General features: G+C 52.0%; 9 protein-coding genes across 9 annotated transcripts; 4 read left to right on the top strand and 5 right to left on the bottom strand.

The window, feature by feature from the left end:
- The first annotated feature begins 1,885 nt into the window (after nucleotides 1-1,885).
- On the top strand, nucleotides 1,886-3,106 carry BDW74DRAFT_111699 (uncharacterized protein). Its single transcript, XM_073721799.1, has 3 exons — nucleotides 1,886-2,023; nucleotides 2,083-2,199; nucleotides 2,276-3,106. The coding sequence occupies exons 1-3, from the start codon at nucleotides 2,021-2,023 to the stop codon at nucleotides 2,999-3,001; spliced, it is 846 nt and encodes a 281-aa protein (XP_073586389.1). The 5' UTR covers nucleotides 1,886-2,020; the 3' UTR covers nucleotides 3,002-3,106.
- Nucleotides 3,107-3,406: 300 nt separating this feature from the next.
- BDW74DRAFT_175444 (uncharacterized protein) lies at nucleotides 3,407-6,067 on the bottom strand (the record flags this gene model as incomplete). Its single annotated transcript, XM_073728324.1, has 4 exons — nucleotides 3,407-3,881; nucleotides 4,026-4,953; nucleotides 5,880-5,934; nucleotides 6,011-6,067. 4 exons carry the CDS (start codon nucleotides 6,065-6,067, stop codon nucleotides 3,407-3,409), a joined length of 1,515 nt encoding a protein of 504 aa, XP_073586388.1.
- A 12-nt stretch (nucleotides 6,068-6,079) lies between these two features.
- On the bottom strand, nucleotides 6,080-7,587 carry BDW74DRAFT_147938 (eukaryotic translation initiation factor 4E). Its single transcript, XM_073723620.1, has 3 exons — nucleotides 7,130-7,587; nucleotides 6,996-7,067; nucleotides 6,080-6,935 (listed from the first exon to the last, which is right to left on the bottom strand). Exons 1-3 carry the CDS (start codon nucleotides 7,319-7,321, stop codon nucleotides 6,468-6,470), a joined length of 732 nt encoding a protein of 243 aa, XP_073586387.1. The 5' UTR covers nucleotides 7,322-7,587; the 3' UTR covers nucleotides 6,080-6,467.
- Nucleotides 7,588-7,817: 230 nt separating this feature from the next.
- On the bottom strand, nucleotides 7,818-9,067 carry BDW74DRAFT_147936 (Mpv17/PMP22 family protein). Its single transcript, XM_073723619.1, has 5 exons — nucleotides 8,883-9,067; nucleotides 8,760-8,814; nucleotides 8,559-8,664; nucleotides 8,157-8,465; nucleotides 7,818-8,096 (listed from the first exon to the last, which is right to left on the bottom strand). Exons 1-5 carry the CDS (start codon nucleotides 8,891-8,893, stop codon nucleotides 8,053-8,055), a joined length of 525 nt encoding a protein of 174 aa, XP_073586386.1. The 5' UTR covers nucleotides 8,894-9,067; the 3' UTR covers nucleotides 7,818-8,052.
- Nucleotides 9,068-9,306: 239 nt separating this feature from the next.
- Nucleotides 9,307-10,543, top strand: BDW74DRAFT_147934 (40S ribosomal protein uS5). The gene is made up of 3 exons (XM_073723618.1): nucleotides 9,307-9,653; nucleotides 9,792-10,049; nucleotides 10,097-10,543. Exons 1-3 carry the CDS (start codon nucleotides 9,387-9,389, stop codon nucleotides 10,352-10,354), a joined length of 783 nt encoding a protein of 260 aa, XP_073586385.1. The 5' UTR covers nucleotides 9,307-9,386; the 3' UTR covers nucleotides 10,355-10,543.
- Nucleotides 10,544-10,797: 254 nt separating this feature from the next.
- BDW74DRAFT_147933 (putative aldo-keto reductase (YakC)) lies at nucleotides 10,798-12,262 on the bottom strand. The gene is made up of 6 exons (XM_073723617.1): nucleotides 11,998-12,262; nucleotides 11,865-11,943; nucleotides 11,671-11,811; nucleotides 11,497-11,610; nucleotides 11,250-11,444; nucleotides 10,798-11,163 (listed from the first exon to the last, which is right to left on the bottom strand). Exons 1-6 carry the CDS (start codon nucleotides 12,154-12,156, stop codon nucleotides 10,868-10,870), a joined length of 984 nt encoding a protein of 327 aa, XP_073586384.1. The 5' UTR covers nucleotides 12,157-12,262; the 3' UTR covers nucleotides 10,798-10,867.
- A 915-nt stretch (nucleotides 12,263-13,177) lies between these two features.
- On the top strand, nucleotides 13,178-13,768 carry BDW74DRAFT_111581 (uncharacterized protein). Its single transcript, XM_073721796.1, has one exon. The coding sequence runs from the start codon at nucleotides 13,226-13,228 to the stop codon at nucleotides 13,679-13,681; it is 456 nt and encodes a 151-aa protein (XP_073586383.1). The 5' UTR covers nucleotides 13,178-13,225; the 3' UTR covers nucleotides 13,682-13,768.
- Nucleotides 13,769-14,474: 706 nt separating this feature from the next.
- BDW74DRAFT_166339 (uncharacterized protein) lies at nucleotides 14,475-15,791 on the top strand (the record flags this gene model as incomplete). Its single annotated transcript, XM_073726543.1, has 1 exon — nucleotides 14,475-15,791. The coding sequence occupies one exon, from the start codon at nucleotides 14,475-14,477 to the stop codon at nucleotides 15,789-15,791; it is 1,317 nt and encodes a 438-aa protein (XP_073586382.1).
- Nucleotides 15,792-15,865: 74 nt separating this feature from the next.
- On the bottom strand, nucleotides 15,866-18,042 carry BDW74DRAFT_189116 (acyl-CoA synthetase; the record flags this gene model as incomplete). Its single annotated transcript, XM_073731893.1, has 5 exons — nucleotides 15,866-15,980; nucleotides 16,072-16,304; nucleotides 16,385-17,289; nucleotides 17,339-17,637; nucleotides 17,709-18,042. 5 exons carry the CDS (start codon nucleotides 18,040-18,042, stop codon nucleotides 15,940-15,942), a joined length of 1,812 nt encoding a protein of 603 aa, XP_073586381.1. The 3' UTR covers nucleotides 15,866-15,939.
- Nucleotides 18,043-18,400: the final 358 nt, after the last annotated feature.

Genomic DNA, 18,400 nt, shown 5'->3' with positions numbered 1-18,400 from the left:
GAACAATGCCATTCGACGTCGCTTGGCGATGGGGCATATCGAGCTTCAACATCGAACAGCGAGCTTTCGACAGGCTACAGCGAGTCGCCCCCTCGAGCATGGATTGATGGCCCCACCCAGTGTATCCCGAGGTCGACAAGTCGCGTAACTGTACTCCGGAGTAGGTCCCCGCGTACTAGAGACACGATGTGACCCCGTAAGCTTCTCCTATCTCCAACTGCATTCTCCTTGGTAGAAATCCGGATGTCTTAAACCCAAATCCCCACGTTCAACGGCATTGTAATCAGGATCCTGGGGTTCTGACAAGTAGATTACCCACAGCAAGCGATGTTACCCCATGAAAAGAGCAACCGGAATCGACTTTTTATCGTTGGCCAGGGCGAGTCAATCGCTTCCTATCCTGAACTCGGGGGTCCCGGGTCGTGCATCGTGGGTAGTGGAACGATTGTCTAACCGTCCGGAGGAAATCGAGGCGGCGCTTCGAGCCGTCAGCGGCGTCAGGGATCATCGAGCGAACAGCGAACGAGGTAAAGCCCATTGATAAGAGGCTTGGGTTCCTGTGCTACTTATCAAGTCAGCGCTTATCCAAACAAGATGCAAAGCTGACTCTCCGACGTCCGCGATCGGGCGAATCTCGAGATTCAGCTGCTGCAGCCATTCCGATATCGGCGGCTGTCATTGACAGAAGGTAAAGGGTAAGAAAGGGCAAATGAACATTTCAGCTCTGCTTACCTGGGATTCTTGGAGCTCAGCACAAGGAATGATTGAGGTTATTGACTGACCACCTGTGAGAGACAAACGGAGGACAAGCTCACGTGCCAGGACACACGACAGCGGGCAGCAGCAGCTTGTGGACTTTCTCTCTCATCCTGAGAGAGTCATGAATGAAATCCAGGGGGATAGGGAGGGAGTCATCTTCTTATCAAGCCCGCGAGTCGTACGGAGTACAATTTAGCTCTCCGAGCACGCCTCCAAGAGCCGCTAGACAGCAACCAACGTCTTGGACTCTTGGTCTCCTGCAGCCACGCCAATCAAGCCTCTTCAGCTTCTTGGCTAGACGTCCAGCACGCAATCCGCCCGATAGCAGAATAGCGGATTAGGAGGTGCAAGGTTCATAGTGTCAATGAAACTGGGAAGACGCACGGTTTTGGATTCGAAGATCCGACATGATTCATGGCCATGGGACGCCGAATTTACCGTATCACACTTCCTGGTATACCGTATGTCTCATGGCTTGTTGATGCAGACGTACTCTGTGGCCAATATCGTCATGCCTTTACTATGGCTGCTATGCAAGCCCACCCTTATCTCTGAAAAGTGCAGCGGCCTGCCAATGACCCTACAGACGATTCAAAGCACGCGACACCTTGAGGGCGATGAGCTAACCCAACAAAGACTCCGACATCCGAGATCGGCAGGTATAAGAGCCTCATAGCGAAGATCTTGTCAGCACGTCGCAAAATGTCATCTGCCCACTGGATCGGCCTTTGTGGGTGGGCGCTGGCCTGGGGATGGTTCTGTGGAGTTTGATGGCCGAAGTCGGAGCTCTTTCACGATCTGATACAAGGAGTGCCTGATCTCTGCTCGAAAGCTGTATAGCTTCGTCTTTTCGTCCAGGGCATCTATAGTATTCCTCAGATGCAGACAGAGACCTTTTCCAGCCTCAATAGAGGTGAAAGGCGAATAAGCCTCCTGAACCCGTCTCCTAGCGGGGATACCACCACCCGGACTGGCAGTGACTGGAGACATTCACAGTCAATATCGAGTTCCAACCTCAAACATTGCTTTTGTCGGTGTCAATTGGCACAATAGGCTGTAGTATCCCATTGTCAGTCACCAGGCTAGGAGTGAATAACAGTTCCTGAACGGGCAGGCGCTCCTCATCGAGGAGAGCAGCTCTCACACACAGAATGAACACCAAGCCTTTCCTCCTCTTCAACAGCATGTCCAAAGACGATCTTTAGCTTATCTTATTCTCTCAACGGACAATCTTATTTGTTACGCAGCTTTTACGCGCATCATGGTACACAACATGTTATTCATCCGACGCTACTAGTACGGACCCTAACCAGCATCTCATAGTCAGCCCGCTGGTACTTCGGCATTACGAACAACAGCGGCCTTTTAGTTGAATCCTTGGGCAGAAGAACCTTCATAACCCTTCCCAATGACCTGACCATTGTGGTTCACGGTTCTGTGGTGAGTGTAATATAGGATCACCCCTCCCTGATACCATACCGTCAGTCATAACTAACATGACTCAAACATGGTTTAGTCCTTTACCTCCACTCGCGGTAGTCATCAAGGTCGTCCGGGCCCCCGGGAGCCGGTACCCGCAAACCCAAACCACGGAAATCAAACACAGTCGCGGCATAGGAACGGCAGAGGAGGTCGGGGCGGACGCCGGCGCCGGGGTCGATACGGAGGATCAGGCAGGAATGGCGGGCGGCAGCAAGGAAGACGGCGCGGAGATGGACTCAGCTTGGAAGAAAGAATTACGCTCCTAAACGGCCATGTGGAGTCTCATGTCATCGCCAACGCACTTGCTGCCAACCACGATGCCGCTTCGCACCAGAACACTCATCCAAGTACAGTCACCAACGGCCTGATTAGTCCCACCACGTTCGTTAATAACCGCTCGGATGCTATAAACATTGACCGGAACGTCCCCGCGACGTCCACAAACGCGTACACAAATGGGATAAACAACAACAACCATGCTACTACGAATGCCGTGGCCATACGTCCTCGGGCCGCTACTACTGGCGACTTGGTCTACGATCCTGTTCAAATGAACTATCAAAGATCTGACGCGGGAGATTCCCACATGTCCTGGGACGTGGCATCTAATAACGAGAATCCGGTGGGTAATAATCAGACTGAAGAGCAGGATGATGAATACCTTTCGTTCAGGTTCAGTCCCAATAGCAACAGCGAGACTATTAATCCCTCTAATCTTCATCCTATCCCTGATCTACCCGAAAGCGCCGAAGTATTCTAAGAGAATCCGCGCCGGGTAAATGGGGTGTCGCCTACGGATGGAACGCTTTTACGGCCGGTTATTTCAGATGAGGCCAGTGATGTTACTCTCTTCTAGGACGATAGACTGGTGGGCTACTACCGTCTATTCTTTGGGGTCCTGTAGATTCGTCTGCACATTCAGGCAATATATGCATGCGGGAAAGCAGTCGATGCTGGTGGGTTGGTTGAATGTACCAGGAGAGAGGTTCAACCAATTTTGCCCACATGGAATTTCAATGCATGTCTTTCGCCCACAGCTATTCTTACTCTCTTATTTTCAATCGTTACATTTCAGCACTTGATACCATGACAAATTCCTTAAGCTTGGCTCTGAGCAAGTACATACCCCCAGATTTTGCAGGAAAACATTAAGATCAACTCCGAGCTAGCCTTTCAAACTACCTTCCTTGTCCTCGTTCTCCTTGGCTTCAACCACATTCTTCGGAATCTCCTGCTTCAGACTTTCCAGCCCCCGATACGGGACCTCTCCAACCTTCTTCCCGCCCTCAATTCTAATGACCTTCAGCTCCCTCCCCAAATCGACCCTCCTCGCCGCTATAACTGGCCCCTTGATCTGCCTCGGAAACAGAACTGATACTTTTTTCATGCAGTGACTGAGGTAGAACCCCGCATCGACACAGTTGTCTTTGAAGTTGATGCATTTCAGCCGCTTCGGGTCGAACCAGTGCAGGAAGGGGTCTGCGTCGACGGCGACGCCAGTAAGAATCAGCGTGCGGATTGAGAGACGGTTGCGCGTGCTGCCTATTGCCATGGCGCGGATTTTCGCTTTTTCAAGGCACATCTTGTCCAGGTATTCGGCAACGCCGACGTTGTGGAGGAGGGTGCCTTCGCCGGTGCCGCTGGGATGATGAATTCCATGTTAGCAATTATCTTTACTGCAGCGGGTGGCGTTTTTATCTTGACTGTGTTTCTGTTCTTGAAACAGAACGGGCCGAGGGGCCATGTGAGGTGAGATGTTGTGAGGTTGGGGGCGGTTTGCTTACTGGTAGACAGGCTCTCCATACGTAGCTTTATTCAGACGCCAACCGCCCTTGATATACGGCCATTTGTAGCCACGGCGGAGACGAGGGGGAAGGGCCATTCCGATCTCTAGCTCCTCGAGATCGGTGTTGAGCCAGGCTGCTTGGAAGATGTACATCTGGTAAGATTGCATCATGCCTGTGATCTTGAGGACGCGCAGATTACGGAAGGTGCATAGGGGCCACATTTCGTCGATGGGTAAGATGGTAGGCTCCTCTTCCTCTTCTTCATCTTCGGTGGCGGCTTTCTTCTTGGTCTTGTGTTCTATTGTGTTAATGTCCGTCAAGTGGTCCGCTGGAATTGGCCAAAAGACGTCCAGGCCTAAGGTCCGGCGGTCCTTGGGGAGAGCAGCCCAGAGAGCCCCGCCTCGGAATTCCATAAGCGGGTTTGCGGGCGTGGCTTGGTCGGGCGTGAATTCTGGGATCGGAGGGCTTGGTTCTTGCAGGGTTTCAAGCTCCAGTTCGTCGATCTCGGCCTCGATCTCTTCGACGTCTTCCTCCTCTTTTTCCCTCATCCTCCGTCTACCACTCAGACGGTTGAAGGTTGATCTGATCATTGAGCTTGAGCGGCGAATGTCAGCCGTAACACTGGATGAGCGGACGCGGTTGTCAGAGCGTGATCTCGAGCGTGATCGTGAGCGTCTGCCCAGGTCCAGACCCAAGACACGAGACGGAGGTTGAAGCGTCGAGCTGCTGCTTTTGCTTGATGTGTTCACGGTTACGCCGAGGGCATCGTTCATGCTAAAGCGCCTGCTTCTTTTCAGTGGCGCGGGGTCTTCGAGTACTTCGTCGAGATCCGTGTCGGTGGCGATGATGCACGGGACCCGGGGAGTCTGCGATTGCTCAGGGCCGATGTTGAAGGGGAATCTGGTGTGGAGGCTCTGGTCGTGAGCTATGTAGTAAGACAATTAGATATTCTTGTCAGATTTAGGAGTCCTGATTAAGCTTGGAGACTTGCCTGCTTCAATCTTGTCGTTTGTATCTTTGTTCCAGATTTCAGCGTCCTTCCAGAACTCCTCGCCTAAGAGAGTGGCCTTCCAATGGTCAAGGAAATCATCAATGCCATTTGTTTTGGAGTCCATGATGTGTTCTGTGTTGGCGTGGCGATGGCAGGTGAACAATCAAAGTAAACCGAGCATGCCGAGAAAGGAGGGGAAAGAAAGAGGGATGTTTGGGGAGCAACACAAGGGAATGTCCTTGAGTCTCTCACTCAAATCTGTGGAGACCAACAGCATGTTCTGTGTTTGTTAATCTGCGCACTTTCTTTCTGTACTCAGGGACAACTAAACAGTAGACTACAGTGTGCCTTTTCTTGGAACCCGCGGCTAGGACGCATAGTTCCAATGACTTTAAATATTATATGCCCAGCACTGTCGGCCGTGAGAGTTGATTTGGCTAGATTCAAGCAGTCCCTACTATCGGATATGTAGGAGCTAAAGCCTCTTCATAATCAGGTACCATGCCAATTCCAGCATTGTGTAATCTGATAAAGAGAAGCCCTTTTCCATCTTCTATGCGATATGGTGAGATTCCTGTAAGGTCTGCTACGTAGAACCCTCATTTTCTTCTAGCAGCTGGAATGTCTTGGGGGAATCAAACATCATCAGTCCTTGAAAGATCACAAGGGTAAGGCATTTCAGTGCGTAGCCTAGTTTGTTGGATTGTGACAATAGGCTTAAGTATTATGGCAGGCAGCGAAGGAATGATTGAGTGATGTTTTAGAAAGCAAGTATTGCCTAAGGTACGGTTGTTAGAAAGAAGGGTGGAAGATAGGTGGATATATATCATGGGAATAGACAGGCCTGGAGGGAGACATACATTCAATGAACATAAATGGCGGAGCACCTCCGAGTAATGATGGTTGTAGAATAGGCTATGACATTCAGGCCTCAGAGCATTATTTTTACGGCCTAAACCCGGTCTGGATTGGTGATGTCTGGATAACTTACATTGGCGTCGTCGCCAATATCCGCATCCGCATCGCAGAAGCCCGGGCTATCTTTCATGATGACAATGTTTCCAGACCTACTTTGGACATTTTTAAAGTGCTACGTGTATTGATATGGTATGTTGACAGCGAGTACAAAGGAGATGATTACTGGAAATGATCCCGCCGATGCTTTTGTGATGTGATTCCGCACGCTTTGCTTTCTTCAGGCCCCATAAATAGAACTCCAATATAAGTGGTATAGACTCGTCAAAAATAAAGCATGAAAAAGGTAAAAAGCTGGTGTCTACTAGAAAGCCATCATCAGCGAATCGAAAGAGTTTCGCGGGCGTAGCGCTTCGGCTGATCCATTCCTCATGGTGCAAGCCAACGATGCGTCACGGCCCGTGATTAGAAAATGCTCCGTCATTTCATGTCTTGAAACGATTTCAGATCTCATCATTCATCAAAGCACCGCCTTAAACAGCGTACTTGGCCTTGGCTCTCGTGCTGCCGCTGTGGGCGCTGTCAGTGTGTCCCGAGAACTCTACACTGTCATTTGGACCAACGCGAAGAACCTCCTTGAATCGGCGACCGATGTTCTCAAGCACCTCCTTGCCCTGGGCAGGCGTGCGTCCGTTCTTGTCACCGGGGAGGGTCTTGCCGACGGTCCGTGTCCAGAGACCGACACGGTAGAAACCCTTGCGTACGTTCACGACGACACCCATGACCTCGTTGTCACCATCGCTCTCGAGGGTCTCGCCGATGGCGGCCAGCTGGGCGTGCAGCCACAGATCGTCGATAGGAACCGACCGCTTATCCTTGAACGAAAATGACCACTTGCCGCCGTGCTTGTTCTGGGGGTCTTCCCACTCGGGGCGGACGCCTTTCTTGAAAAGATGGTAGTCGGCCTTGAGGCCTAGTTCGGAGGTGGGAGTGATGTTGTTCTAAGTGAAGAAAGTCGTTAGGATGATGCAGAATTTAGCGAAATAGCAGAATATACATACGTAAATACCCCAGAATTCCTCAACAGAGTTGAAAGTCACGACTTCCTTAAGAAGGTCATTCCAGTTGTCGCCCTAAAATCCGGAAAAATAAAGGTAAGCAGAGGCCATGTGCGGTCGGAAAAATCGCACTATACCTTTCCGCTAGGAGGCTTTGTAAACCAAAGAGTCCATTCGTGCATCAAAGGGTGCTTGACATTGAAGTTCTCTGGGTCGTGGAAAACAGTGACGACGTCGCCGTTGGCCTTCTCGGTCTTCTCCTCAGCAACCGCGGGCGGAGCCGTGTTCTCGTTCGTGACGGGGGGAGCGTTCTCTGCGACGGCGGCCATCCTGACTGAATAAAGACGAAAGTGAGGTTGATTCAAAGGTTAGGCGAGACGCGATAAAAGGTTTCAGCGGTAAATCTGCCGTGTGAGGAGACGGGCGTTGAAGGGCGAAGTTTCGGCGGGGGATGAAAATTTGTGTTGTCCGGCCGTTAAGGAAGGAGCAGCCTAGGTGAATGATACGTAGGAAAGAGGCCGTAAGACGCGCAAACAAGCCTCAGGATGGAATAACCTGCTCCAGGCAGAAAAAACGATATGGATATATAGTGTTGTAGGACACTGCAAGATATGATGAGGTTTCTTCCGATCCTTTTTTGAAGATTGCCGCAGCAGCTGTCCCGCTTTTCCTATTTGGGCGACCCTCTTTGAGCATGGACCTTATTGGCTACTTGGAAGCCCTAAGAACATGGAGAAGCTGGAGTAATCGAACAAAGGCTGGACATGCATAGACGAGGAAGAGAAATGAGAGCAAACTGAAGTAAGTGGTGAATAGGTGTTTTACAGTCTATTGAACCATTGTCTATAAAGGTAACCGAATATCCTGAGAGGTCTATCATCCTGGAGCCTCTAGCTTAACAACCCCTTCCATCAGCGTTTTGATACATGAACGGAGATAGTCCATAGGGAACAAAGCGAGTATATGGGAAGAAAAGGACAGGTCTATATGCCCAAGCAAAGGGTCAAATGTATGAAAAGGGGTATCTCCAAGCACGATTCTCTAGAACGCAACGATCATGCTATTTGTCGCCGCTGTTGATCACACTCAGAAGGCAGTTCCAACCTAATAGCATGGTCAGCAATGGTTGAAAAAAAAAAATTGGTAATGACGTATATTCCATACCCAGACTGATGACATTAACCACAAGCACGCGCATCTCCAGCGGCACAAAAGCAAAGTTAACACCCTGAACAAAAGGCCAGATTGATAGGTTGGCCTTGTAGCTGGGAAAGAAGCTCTGCTTCCACTTCGCGACAGGATCTGTGCCTTCCATGATGGCCATGGAAGACAAGAAACAAGTGAGATGGACTGGTGTGAAAAGTCCTTGGTCAACAACCACTCGGGCCAGGATTGTGGCTTTCGGGGAATTCTTCAGAACGACGTGGCGCTGCAAGAAACCAAACCAAAGCGTGGCGGCCGGTCCGAAGACAGCTTGATCGGCGTTAGCTCATAAGAACATGTAATACGACGAACGAACAGGGACCCGGGTCAACATGATGTAACAAGCAGGACCTAGTTACTTACCACCACCATAGAGGGCCATGCGCCCTGTTCGAGCGAAATCATGCTTCTCGAGCCCCCTGCGGTCGACCGCCTGTTGTGCTAAAGTATCGCCAGCGCCGAAAAGCACCTGCAAATGGACAATGGTTAGTCGGAGCTGAACAGATTGAATATCGAAATACACAGTGGTATTAGCGTTTGTTCGGGATAATATTGAAGACATACAGCGCTGGTAACACTGGCTGTGAGAATGGGCTGCTTTGCCAGTTTGGCCTGGTACCTGGATGGCGATAAGCTTAGTTGACCAGGGTCCAAAGACTCCAACCGGTCGAGTTTAATCGGACGCACCACCGTAACATTTTTATGGCTATGTCGGGATCAATTGAAGCAATTGAAGGGGGGAAAGTCAAGGGAGTGTCAGAGGAAGAGGTGTCAAGCTGGCAGGAATCCCGCTATAAGTAAATAGCACCCCGGACGGCCGATAAGAGAGCTCAGAATGCAGCATGACCTACGCAACAAAAGCAAAAGCAGCGACAATCAACGCCACTGGCCATAATTATTGGAGCGGGACGCGCCTCGACACGGTAGCCCGCCCGTCACATGACGAACCCCCTGGCCCGTGCCGGCGGTCTAGAGCGGGTTACCTGATCGGGACGCCAAGTTAGGGCAGGGTTTGCGGTGGTAGGGCACAACGACCGGGCCTCGCTTAGCGCACCCCCGAATTTTCCGGTGGACGCCAAACATAGTGGGGATAGCGAAGAGAAATCGAAGGTTGCAACCTCGACGTCGACAACACCTCCAACGACACCTTCCCGCCCGGTTACCTTTTTCACTCCGGCACATATAGCAAAAATGGCTGACGCTGCTCCCCGTGGACGTGGAGGATTCGGCTCGCGCGGCGACCGTGGTGGTGACCGTGGCCGTGGCCGTGGTCGTGGTCGTGGCCGTCGTGGTGGAAAGCAGGAGGAGAAGGAGTGGCAGCCCGTCACCAAGCTCGGCCGTCTCGTCAAGGCCGGCAAGATCACCAGCATGGAGCAGATCTACCTCCACTCTCTGCCCGTCAAGGAGTACCAGATTGTGGACTTCTTCCTCCCCAAGCTCAAGGATGAGGTTATGAAGGTACGGATACGAATTTTCTTGCGGAGGAAACGAATACGCGCCGGGCAAAACGGATATACGAGAAGGGACTGCGCGCGCAATGGGAACGGAATGGGAATACAGGAATTGCAGCAATGGGGGCTGACAGCCGCGTTATAGATCAAACCCGTCCAGAAGCAGACCCGTGCCGGTCAGCGTACCCGTTTCAAGGCTGTCGTTGTCATCGGTGACTCCGAGGGCCACATTGGTCTCGGTATCAAGACCTCCAAGGAAGTCGCCACTGCCATCCGTGCCGCTATCACCATCGCCAAGCTCGCTGTTCTCCCCGTCCGTCGCGGTTACTGGGGTACCAACCTTGGTGAGCCTCACTCTCTGCCCGTCAAGCAGAGCGCCAAGTGTGGTTCCGTCTCCGTCAGAGTATGTTCGCCTGTTCAGCCACGTTTTTCTGCCACTAACAAAACCAGCTTATCCCCGCTCCCCGTGGTACCGGTCTCGTTGCCTCCCCCGCTGTCAAGCGTCTCCTTCAGCTCGCTGGTGTCCAGGACGCCTACACCTCCTCTTCCGGTTCCACCAAGACCCTCGAGAACACCCTCAAGGCCACCTTCCTTGCCGTCGTCAACACCTACGGTTTCCTCACCCCCAACCTGTGGACCGAGACCAAGCTCACCCGGAGCCCTCTGGAGGAGTTCTCCGACGTCCTGCGCCAGGGCAAGAAGTACTAAAAGTGTGGTGATGGGGATTATATGTGCATGACTTCGTTTTATTGATTCCACTATTTCCTACGGGTTCAAATTTGGCTGGGACAAAGGACTTTTATAACGCCTGCGATGCGACTTTACGGTGTCCACGAATGTAATTATTTGGGAAGAAAGGAAAAGCAGCGGAGTGAATAAGAGATACTTCTACCAGTCTTTCTTGGTCTGACTAGATGCGGCTTGGCCGAGTAGTGGTGCGCGTACTAACAAGCAGGCGAACCAACGCCCATTTAATCTCAGCAGATACCGAACAGCCAGCCTCGATTCCAGACTCGACACCACCAATTCATACCGACAATCAGTTTCAATCAACCACGCTCAGACAACATACAATCAACTACGCGCTTACGCTTGTCGACCGCTCCCGCAATCTACCTTGCTACACCGCATCTGCTACTCGGATTCCAGCTTTCTTCTCAAGGAGTCGTGAATTACCCATACATTCTATTCACATTTCTATCAGAACACACCACCTGATCCCTAGTGTCCAACCATAGCCTGATGCTCCGGCCCATACCGATTCCCCGCGGGCTTCGCGCTATCAATAATCCTCCTCATCTCCTTCCACTCCTCATCCGAGAACTCAATCTCCCTGGACGCCCAGTTCTCCTCTAGACGCTTCGCCTTCGTTGTACCAGGAATAGCAATCATGCCCTGCGCCGCAACCCACGCCAACGCAATCTGCGAGATCGAGACGCCCTTGCGGGTCGCGAGTTTCTTGATCTCCTCGACGATCGCGCGGTTCTTGTAGAAGTTTTCGCCTTGGAATTTGGGGCCTGGATTGGTCATTTGTTAGTTGTGGCTTCCGTTACGCAGGCAAAGTAAGATAAGGAAAGGTAAGGTAAGGCAGGGGCATGCGTACTCTTTCGTCGGAAGTCATCCGGCGCGAAGTCGTCGGGCGTCTTGTAGTCGAAGTTGTCGACGAGCCAGCCGTGGCCAAGCGGGCTGTAGGCGACGTAAGCGATTCCGAGCTCTTTGGCGGTTTCGATGAGCCCGTCTGTTTCGTGGATGGTCTCGAAGGCGGAGTATTCGGCCTGGATGGCGTCGATTTTGGCGACTGGTCCAGGTCAATCGGTATCACACAGTAGTCTTTGAAAGAAAGCACTTACTTGAGTTCGCCTTGCGCAGGGTCGCGGCTGAGCTCTCGGAGAGACCGATGTACTTGGTCTTTCCAGCCTTGCGGATTTCATCCAGGGCCGGGATTGACTCTTCTAGCGGGGTGTCTGGTAAAGTACGTTAACTTGGTTCGTACCATGAGTATCAGGACTCAGTTCGTGACGTACTAGGGTCAATTCGGTGGAGGTAGTAGAGGTCGGGAGTGAAGCCGAGGCGTTCAATGGTGCCCTCGATGTACTCTGTGATATGAGCAGCGGAGTTGGTGACGCCGCCCTTTCCAAAGACATCCAAGCCGCACTTGGAGGCGACTGGTAGGATGGTTAGTCGGGATGCAGACCTTGCGGAATAAACAGCTACGTACTGAAGACCTTGTCGCGAACGTTATGCTTTTTGATGAAGGCACCGAGGAGCTTTTCGTTGATACCGGCTTGGTAGACAACCTTCGGGCTCGTTAGCTTTCGTTATGACTTTGATGACTCGGAACGTTGACTTACAGCAGTGTCCCAGAATGTGCAGCCCAGCTCAATGGCCTTGAGCAGCACGGGCTCTGCTTCTTCCAAGCTGAGGTTCGAGCCGAGACCATGACTCAGACCCATAGCCCCGAAGCCGGGAGAGAGAACGAGGATGTCGGCGAAAAGAAGTGTCTTGACCATTTTGAAATTGGTAGTTGCTGTCTGATACTAAGAGAGTTTCTTGGGTGAACTGGAAGAGGCGGTACCATGGTTCTTAAGTATGCCACAGATCGCTCTCGGGTATACGGCGGAAAATGATGGTGGAGACTGGGAATCATCTTGATTATGCGTCCCTCACAATCACTATCTCCTAAAACCGACAGTATAGTCCGGGGGTTGTCATCAAGAGGGAACCGCCGAAGCTTGATCGAGTTGATGCAATGGAGCATGTTGCCCCACATCTCGAGATAGTGAAGCTTTGATTGGCGACTTGGGCCGGATCATTACCCCACTGGATGAGGCAAATCACGCTAAGTGCTGACACGAACCCACCATTCAGCGTCAATCGTGGTTTGTATAGAATCAGGGATCATAATCTTCATGTTGTAGCTCTCGCTCGACGTCATATGGAAGAACTCGGGCAATCAATAAAGCTCGGAGATGCCTTCTGCTAAGTCGAAAATGCTTCATAGATATTGTCTGTTGTGCTTTTATGAGCATACATATATTGCTCTTTTGACATACCAGCTTTGTGCAGTGATATATATATTTAGCCTGGTTGGTAAGATAAACACCAAACGGTAATTTGCGATAAGATTCGGGAATAATGGAGCTGAAAGGGACAACTCTATAGAGAAAGTACCGGCGCAGACATCTAAGGCCTGGTACTTCTGCTCCTCGAGCGGCAGAGTTGAACTAGACATTATCCAAGACCTTCGTGCTGGTTGTCTTGTCGTTCTTGTAGGGAAGGGAAACCCAGTTAGTGACAGGCTGCTATACCCTTAAGCAGACTGATTCTGCGCGCATACTTGGAGCAAACACGCTTTATAGAAATGTACTGTTATATATAGTCGATGTGTACGGAGTATGTCGATCATCTTCCTTGCCAAGATGCTCAGCCTCATAGAGCCAACACATCATAGTTGCTGCCTACTAAGAAGGAAGTCTATATAACCCTCGGGACGGTCAAACGACTCAGCATACAGTCGTGCTCAGTATTGCCAAAAAGCCCAACCAAGCTCAAGCCATTCCGACCACTGAACAAGCCATCATGGGTCCTAACCTCGAAGCGCAAGAACGCGGACGAGACCGCAAAGACGACCAGGACCAGACGTTGCCTCTAATCACCTCCCATGACGATCTCTTCAAGCCTTCTCTCACAAAGGACCGCTTCGTCCGCCTCGCGCCCTTCAACACCCCAGCCTACATCACCACGCACCCAGCAACCCAGTTCGACTTCGCACACTGGCTGCCCCTCCTCGCCCTCGGCGGCTCAGAGACCTGGTACACATTCAGCCCTGCCGAAGGCGTGATCGAAACATCCACGCGGCAACCGCTGCTTGGCCCGCCGAGCACAACTTTGAACTCGCAGGCGGAATCTGATGCCAAACCAGCTGGCCAACAGATCCCTCGGATCGTAGCGGGTGGTGCGCTTCAGCCTGCACCAGGTCCAGTACCCATCAAGCGGGAGGATGGAATTAAGACGCCGCCCCCGGAGCTCATTTAGTTCTCCATCCAACACACTACCTCCGGTTATGGTGTGCTCCATTCAAGCAATGACTGCATCTCGGCGGACAGCACCAAGCCAATTGACACCTGTAGAAATGGTACGACAGGACGGAATTTGTATAAGGTAGTGAGGTATGGGAGTCGCGAGGAGGCGGCTGCACAGGCGCTGTACATGGCGTCTGGATATCAATGGTCGACAGTTTTCACCTGCGTTGTTGTTGGTGGAGATAGGAAGAGGAGCTTGTCTAGACGGGTGTTAGTCTGTGATGCAGAGGTGTATGACAGGGTAGCTTCTGTAGAGGAGCTTTTTGGGAGTGGGTTGGATGAAGAGAAGAGTGGAAAGGAGAAGATCAAAGTGTTCTACTAGTCAGCATTGGCCAGGGTTGTACAAAGTAAAGTCATGTTTGATGCGTTCTCATCGTCATCGTCACGGTCATCTACCTTGTTCATCGCCAAACATCTACAAAAACAATCAGTCCATTAATCCTCTCATAGATTCAGTCTACTTGAAACAAAGCATCATGCTCCTTTCCCCATCAGGCACGGAGAAAAGCCTGCAAAACCAGCCTGGCTTCCCCGCATCTTCATATCGGCCCTGGAGATCATAAGCTTGGCGGTTTCATACAAACAGCATCAATATGTATCTGCAAAGTACTCCAGCTGTTCCAAGACGGCCATCGGACCGGTCCAGGTACGGAACGGACTACCTCGTAGGTACATTTATAGAGCGCAGGCTGGAACCGGTCCTCCTAGCTCTTGACCATACAGACTTTCCTCCAAATACCCTTACAATGGCCGCCGCCATCCTATCGCTAGCCCTCCTCCTCACCACCAGCACCACCATATCCGCACAGCAAATCGGCACACCCGAGAACCGTCCCCGCCTCACAACCCACTACTGCACCATTGCACAAGGCTGCGTCGAGCAAGAAACATCCGTCGTCCTCGACGCCGCAACGCACCCCATCCACGATGTCACCAACCCCAGTATATCCTGCACCACCGGGGGTAGCCTAAACCCAACCCTGTGCCCGGACAAAGAGACATGCGCCGAGAGCTGCGTGATCGACGGGATAACCGACTATGCCGCGCGCGGCGTCGAAACCGACGGGTCGAAGCTGATACTCACGCAGTACCGCAATGTCAACGGCAGTCTCTCGTCTGTCTCGCCGCGCGTATACCTCGTCGATGAATCAAGGCAAGAGAACCAGGAGTACGAGGTTCTGTCTCTGCTTGCCCAGGAGTTTACCTTCACTGTGAACGTCTCCGCCCTCCCCTGCGGCATGAACGGCGCGCTGTATCTGTCTGAGATGTCTCCGTCCGGAGGCCGCAGCGAGCTGAACCCCGCTGGTGCTTCTTATGGAACAGGTTACTGCGATGCCCAATGCTACGTAAACTCGTGGGTCAACGGCGAGGCCAACGTCGACGGGCACGGCGCTTGCTGCAACGAGATGGATATCTGGGAGGGAAATTCGCGGGCTACGGGCTTCACGCCGCATGCCTGTTTGTATGACCCGGAAAACGCCAGTAGCAGTGATGGGGGTGTATATGAGTGCGCCACTGAAGACGAGTGCGACAGCGCAAGCGAGAACGACGGGATCTGTGATAAATGGGGATGTGGGTTCAACCCTTATGCCCTAGGAGACCAGGACTACTACGGCCGTGGTCGGGGGTTCGAGGTCAACTCCAAAGAACCCTTTACAGTCGTCACGCAGTTCCTGACGGATGATGGCACGACCGCGGGTGCGTTGACGGAGATCCGGCGGCTGTATATCCAGAATGGGCAGATTATTCAGAATGCGGTCGTCGCGTCTGGTGCAGACTCGCTGACCGATTCCGTCTGTGGATCGACAACGTCCTGGTTTGACTTCTTTGGGGGAATGGAAGGTATGGGGAGGGCTCTTGGGCGCGGAATGGTGCTTGCTATGAGTATCTGGAATGATGCTGGTGGATACATGCAGTGGCTCGACGGTGGGGATTCAGGGCCTTGCAATGCGACCGAGGGAGCGCCGAGCTTCATTGAAGCGAACACTCCCTGGACAAATGTTGTCTTTGAGGATTTGAGATGGGGAGATATTGGAAGCACCTTTGACGGCGTGGAGCTGTAGATGCACAAATCTAGAGTAGAGTTATCGACTGTCTATTATCGTCAGCTCGTCGAGAAGACATGAGTTTATGCTCATATCGTACAAGCCCCAATGGCGTAGTCTACAATCAGTAGGGCGAATTGGCCATACCAAACCACCAAACTCAAGTTCAAACTCCAAAAACTTCCTTAACAAGCATCTTTTTGTTGACTGTAATGAAAGACTGACATTAGCCTCTAGTCCACTTCATAGTTTGCCCATGCTAGTTCTTTGAGGAAGAGAAGAAGAAAGAAAAACATACCCTTTCCCATTGCATTCCGCGGAATGGCCCCGTCCAAAACCTTCATCTCAGACGGCAATTTATATCCCGCCAGGCGATCTTTCAGGGCGCGACGCATGTCCAACGCGCCCCAGGGTTTTCCATTGCGGCCTGTTCTCGCGGCAGTCTCGGTATTAAGCACGACAATCGCTACAACTTTCTGGCCCCATTGCTCGGAGGGAAGACCGACAACGGCTGCTTCTGCGATTTGCGGCCTAGATTGAATTAGTTTCAAGGAATAAAGAAGAGAATCGGGGATTCGGGAGGAATCCGGGAAGGGCTGGAAAGAACATACAGAGATAGCAACTCCCGTTCGACCTCCAACGCGCTGACTTTCTCCCCGCCGATTTTGATAATGTCGACGCTGCGTCGGCCCTGAATAAAGTACATAGGTCCTTTCGCCCAATCACCACTAGTTCCCCGGCCAGCACCTTCGACAGAACGGCGGGTTGCGACATCACCTGTTTTAAACCAAGGCCCCTTACCGTCAGAGTCCGGGGCAAACGTCTCCCTTGTCGCTTTTTCGTTGTCCCAGTATTCGTGGAAAATGGTTGCACCACGGAGCTGAATTTCTCCTTCGCGGACCCGGCCCCTGCTGTCTATTTCCTCGCCAGGATGGATGACCTCGTTCGTGTCGTTGTCTACGAGTCGGACTTCAACAGAGGGCAGAGGCCAGCCGACGCTGCCGTCGATGCGGTCCGCGAAGTCAAGGCCGCAGCTGAGCGCCATGCCGACTTCAGTCATGCCGTAACGCTCGAGAAGAACGTTGCCATTGCTGAGGTTCTGCCATGCTTTCTTTGTTGGAGTAGGAAGTGCTGCGGAACCGGAAATGTTGAGGCGCAGGTGTTCGGGGGAGATACCAATCTTTGCTGCTTGCTGGATTTCAGGAGGGAGAGTGGGATAGGTCGATAAAAGGCGATTGTATATGGTTGGTACGGCGTTGAGGAATGTGATTTTGTCTCTGGCTCCCTCTGGTAGGAAGGGCTCGGCGAGCCGATTCCATACCGCAGTGGGGTTGAACGGGAACATGAACTCGATTGAGGAGCCCGACAGGATTGGCGTGAGAATCGCGTTCACCGTTCCGTGGATATGATGCAGCGGGAGGATGTGCAGAAGCCTGTCTTTTGGGCTGTACTTCCACGCTTCTATCAGAGAAGCGGCCTGCGCCGCGAGTGCAGACTGCGGGATCAAGACGCCTTTCTGATCACCAAGTTAGTTCTCCCATTTACCCAACAGCTCCTGAGCATACCGGCCGATTCGTTGTCCCAGACGTATACAGCATCATACCGCCGTTTCCCCCATCCAAGTCTTCCAGTTCTATAGCCCCAATCCCGGACGCACCAGCCGCAATTTTGCTCCGCACATCAAGAATAGGTTGGCGAGCTAAGCCTCCGCCCACAAGATTCCGCGCAATAACCCCATACCGCTCCGTAGCAACCAGGATCCCCGCCTGAGAGTTATCCATGATATACTTCAACTCGTGGATCGGAAACCCCGTCGATATAGGAACGGCAATTGCGTCGCTAGCAAGAATCGAAAGAAGCATCACTTCAGAAATCACCAATCATTAGCAACACACCCATGGATGAAGAGCTAAGGCCACCAAGAGAAAACAGTACCTACGTAGTCATAGCTGTTCTCCGCAAGAAACGCGACTCGCTCCCCTCGTAACGCATCGCGTCGGCTACCAAATGACTTCAAAAGCTGATCTTGCGCTTGGACAACATCCGCGACGAGGTTCCCATATGTAAATGACCGAAAGGATGGGTTATGTGCTACCGCGAGACTGGCGGGATCGTGGTTCTTCAGGGCGCGGAAAAGAGGGAGGTTCGGGAGCGTTGCGAGAGATCGCCGGGCAGCGAAGCTGAAATTCACGCGCGTCCGGCATGTTATGCAGGTAAAATACGCCGAGAAAGCACGACGGGAGGCGGAGAGTAATGTGCGTTGATGCATTTCGAGGTGTGATCAGGGTGCGATTGGCACGTTCCTGCAGCTGAGGAAAAGATGCGTTGATGTCATGAAAATTGCGGTCTCGGAGCTATCTCGGCGGCTACGCGACTGCGGTACACCACTGAAGCTGGAGTTGAGGTTTATTGAGTGTTAGTCTCTCCAAGCAAGGGCATTCTATATATGAGCGGATCAATATAGCGTAGTAAATTGGGTTCGCAGTAAGCAAAACCGCGATCTCCAACAAAACTGGGTACTCCATACGGAGTACCTCGGTGCTCTCCAAATCGACCATTCCCAAAAGGGCACCGCAGCTCTCCAATCCGATTCCGATAAAATCGAATGACATCCAACAGCTGCAAGA

The sequence above is a fragment of the Aspergillus multicolor genome, assembly GCF_047715735.1.
Source record: "Aspergillus multicolor strain CBS 133.54 unplaced genomic scaffold BDW74scaffold_5, whole genome shotgun sequence".
Lineage (NCBI taxonomy): Eukaryota > Fungi > Ascomycota > Eurotiomycetes > Eurotiales > Aspergillaceae > Aspergillus > Aspergillus multicolor.
Note: the sequence above shows the minus strand (reverse complement) of the source record. Positions and strands in the feature narration are given on the sequence as shown.

Coding starts and splice junctions, on each gene's coding strand:
- BDW74DRAFT_111699 (XM_073721799.1), top strand. Junction 2,200..2,275: donor TTGTGGTTCACGGTTCTGTG/GTGAGTGTAATA, acceptor AACATGGTTTAG/TCCTTTACCTCCACTCGCGG.
- BDW74DRAFT_147938 (XM_073723620.1), bottom strand. CDS start 7,321: ATGGCCGCCGTCGCAGAGAACGCTCCCCCCGTCACGAACGAGAACACG. Junction 7,068..7,129: donor CAAAGCCTCCTAGCGGAAAG/GTATAGTGCGAT, acceptor TCCGGATTTTAG/GGCGACAACTGGAATGACCT. Junction 6,936..6,995: donor AGGAATTCTGGGGTATTTAC/GTATGTATATTC, acceptor TTCTTCACTTAG/AACAACATCACTCCCACCTC.
- BDW74DRAFT_147936 (XM_073723619.1), bottom strand. Junction 8,466..8,558: donor CATGGCCCTCTATGGTGGTG/GTAAGTAACTAG, acceptor ACGCCGATCAAG/CTGTCTTCGGACCGGCCGCC. Junction 8,097..8,156: donor GGTTAATGTCATCAGTCTGG/GTATGGAATATA, acceptor CCATGCTATTAG/GTTGGAACTGCCTTCTGAGT.
- BDW74DRAFT_147934 (XM_073723618.1), top strand. CDS start 9,387: ATGGCTGACGCTGCTCCCCGTGGACGTGGAGGATTCGGCTCGCGCGGC. Junction 9,654..9,791: donor TCAAGGATGAGGTTATGAAG/GTACGGATACGA, acceptor GCCGCGTTATAG/ATCAAACCCGTCCAGAAGCA. Junction 10,050..10,096: donor GTGGTTCCGTCTCCGTCAGA/GTATGTTCGCCT, acceptor TAACAAAACCAG/CTTATCCCCGCTCCCCGTGG.
- BDW74DRAFT_147933 (XM_073723617.1), bottom strand. CDS start 12,156: ATGGTCAAGACACTTCTTTTCGCCGACATCCTCGTTCTCTCTCCCGGC. Junction 11,611..11,670: donor CCTCCACCGAATTGACCCTA/GTACGTCACGAA, acceptor GTACTTTACCAG/ACACCCCGCTAGAAGAGTCA. Junction 11,164..11,249: donor GGATGACTTCCGACGAAAGA/GTACGCATGCCC, acceptor TGACCAATCCAG/GCCCCAAATTCCAAGGCGAA.
- BDW74DRAFT_111581 (XM_073721796.1), top strand. CDS start 13,226: ATGGGTCCTAACCTCGAAGCGCAAGAACGCGGACGAGACCGCAAAGAC.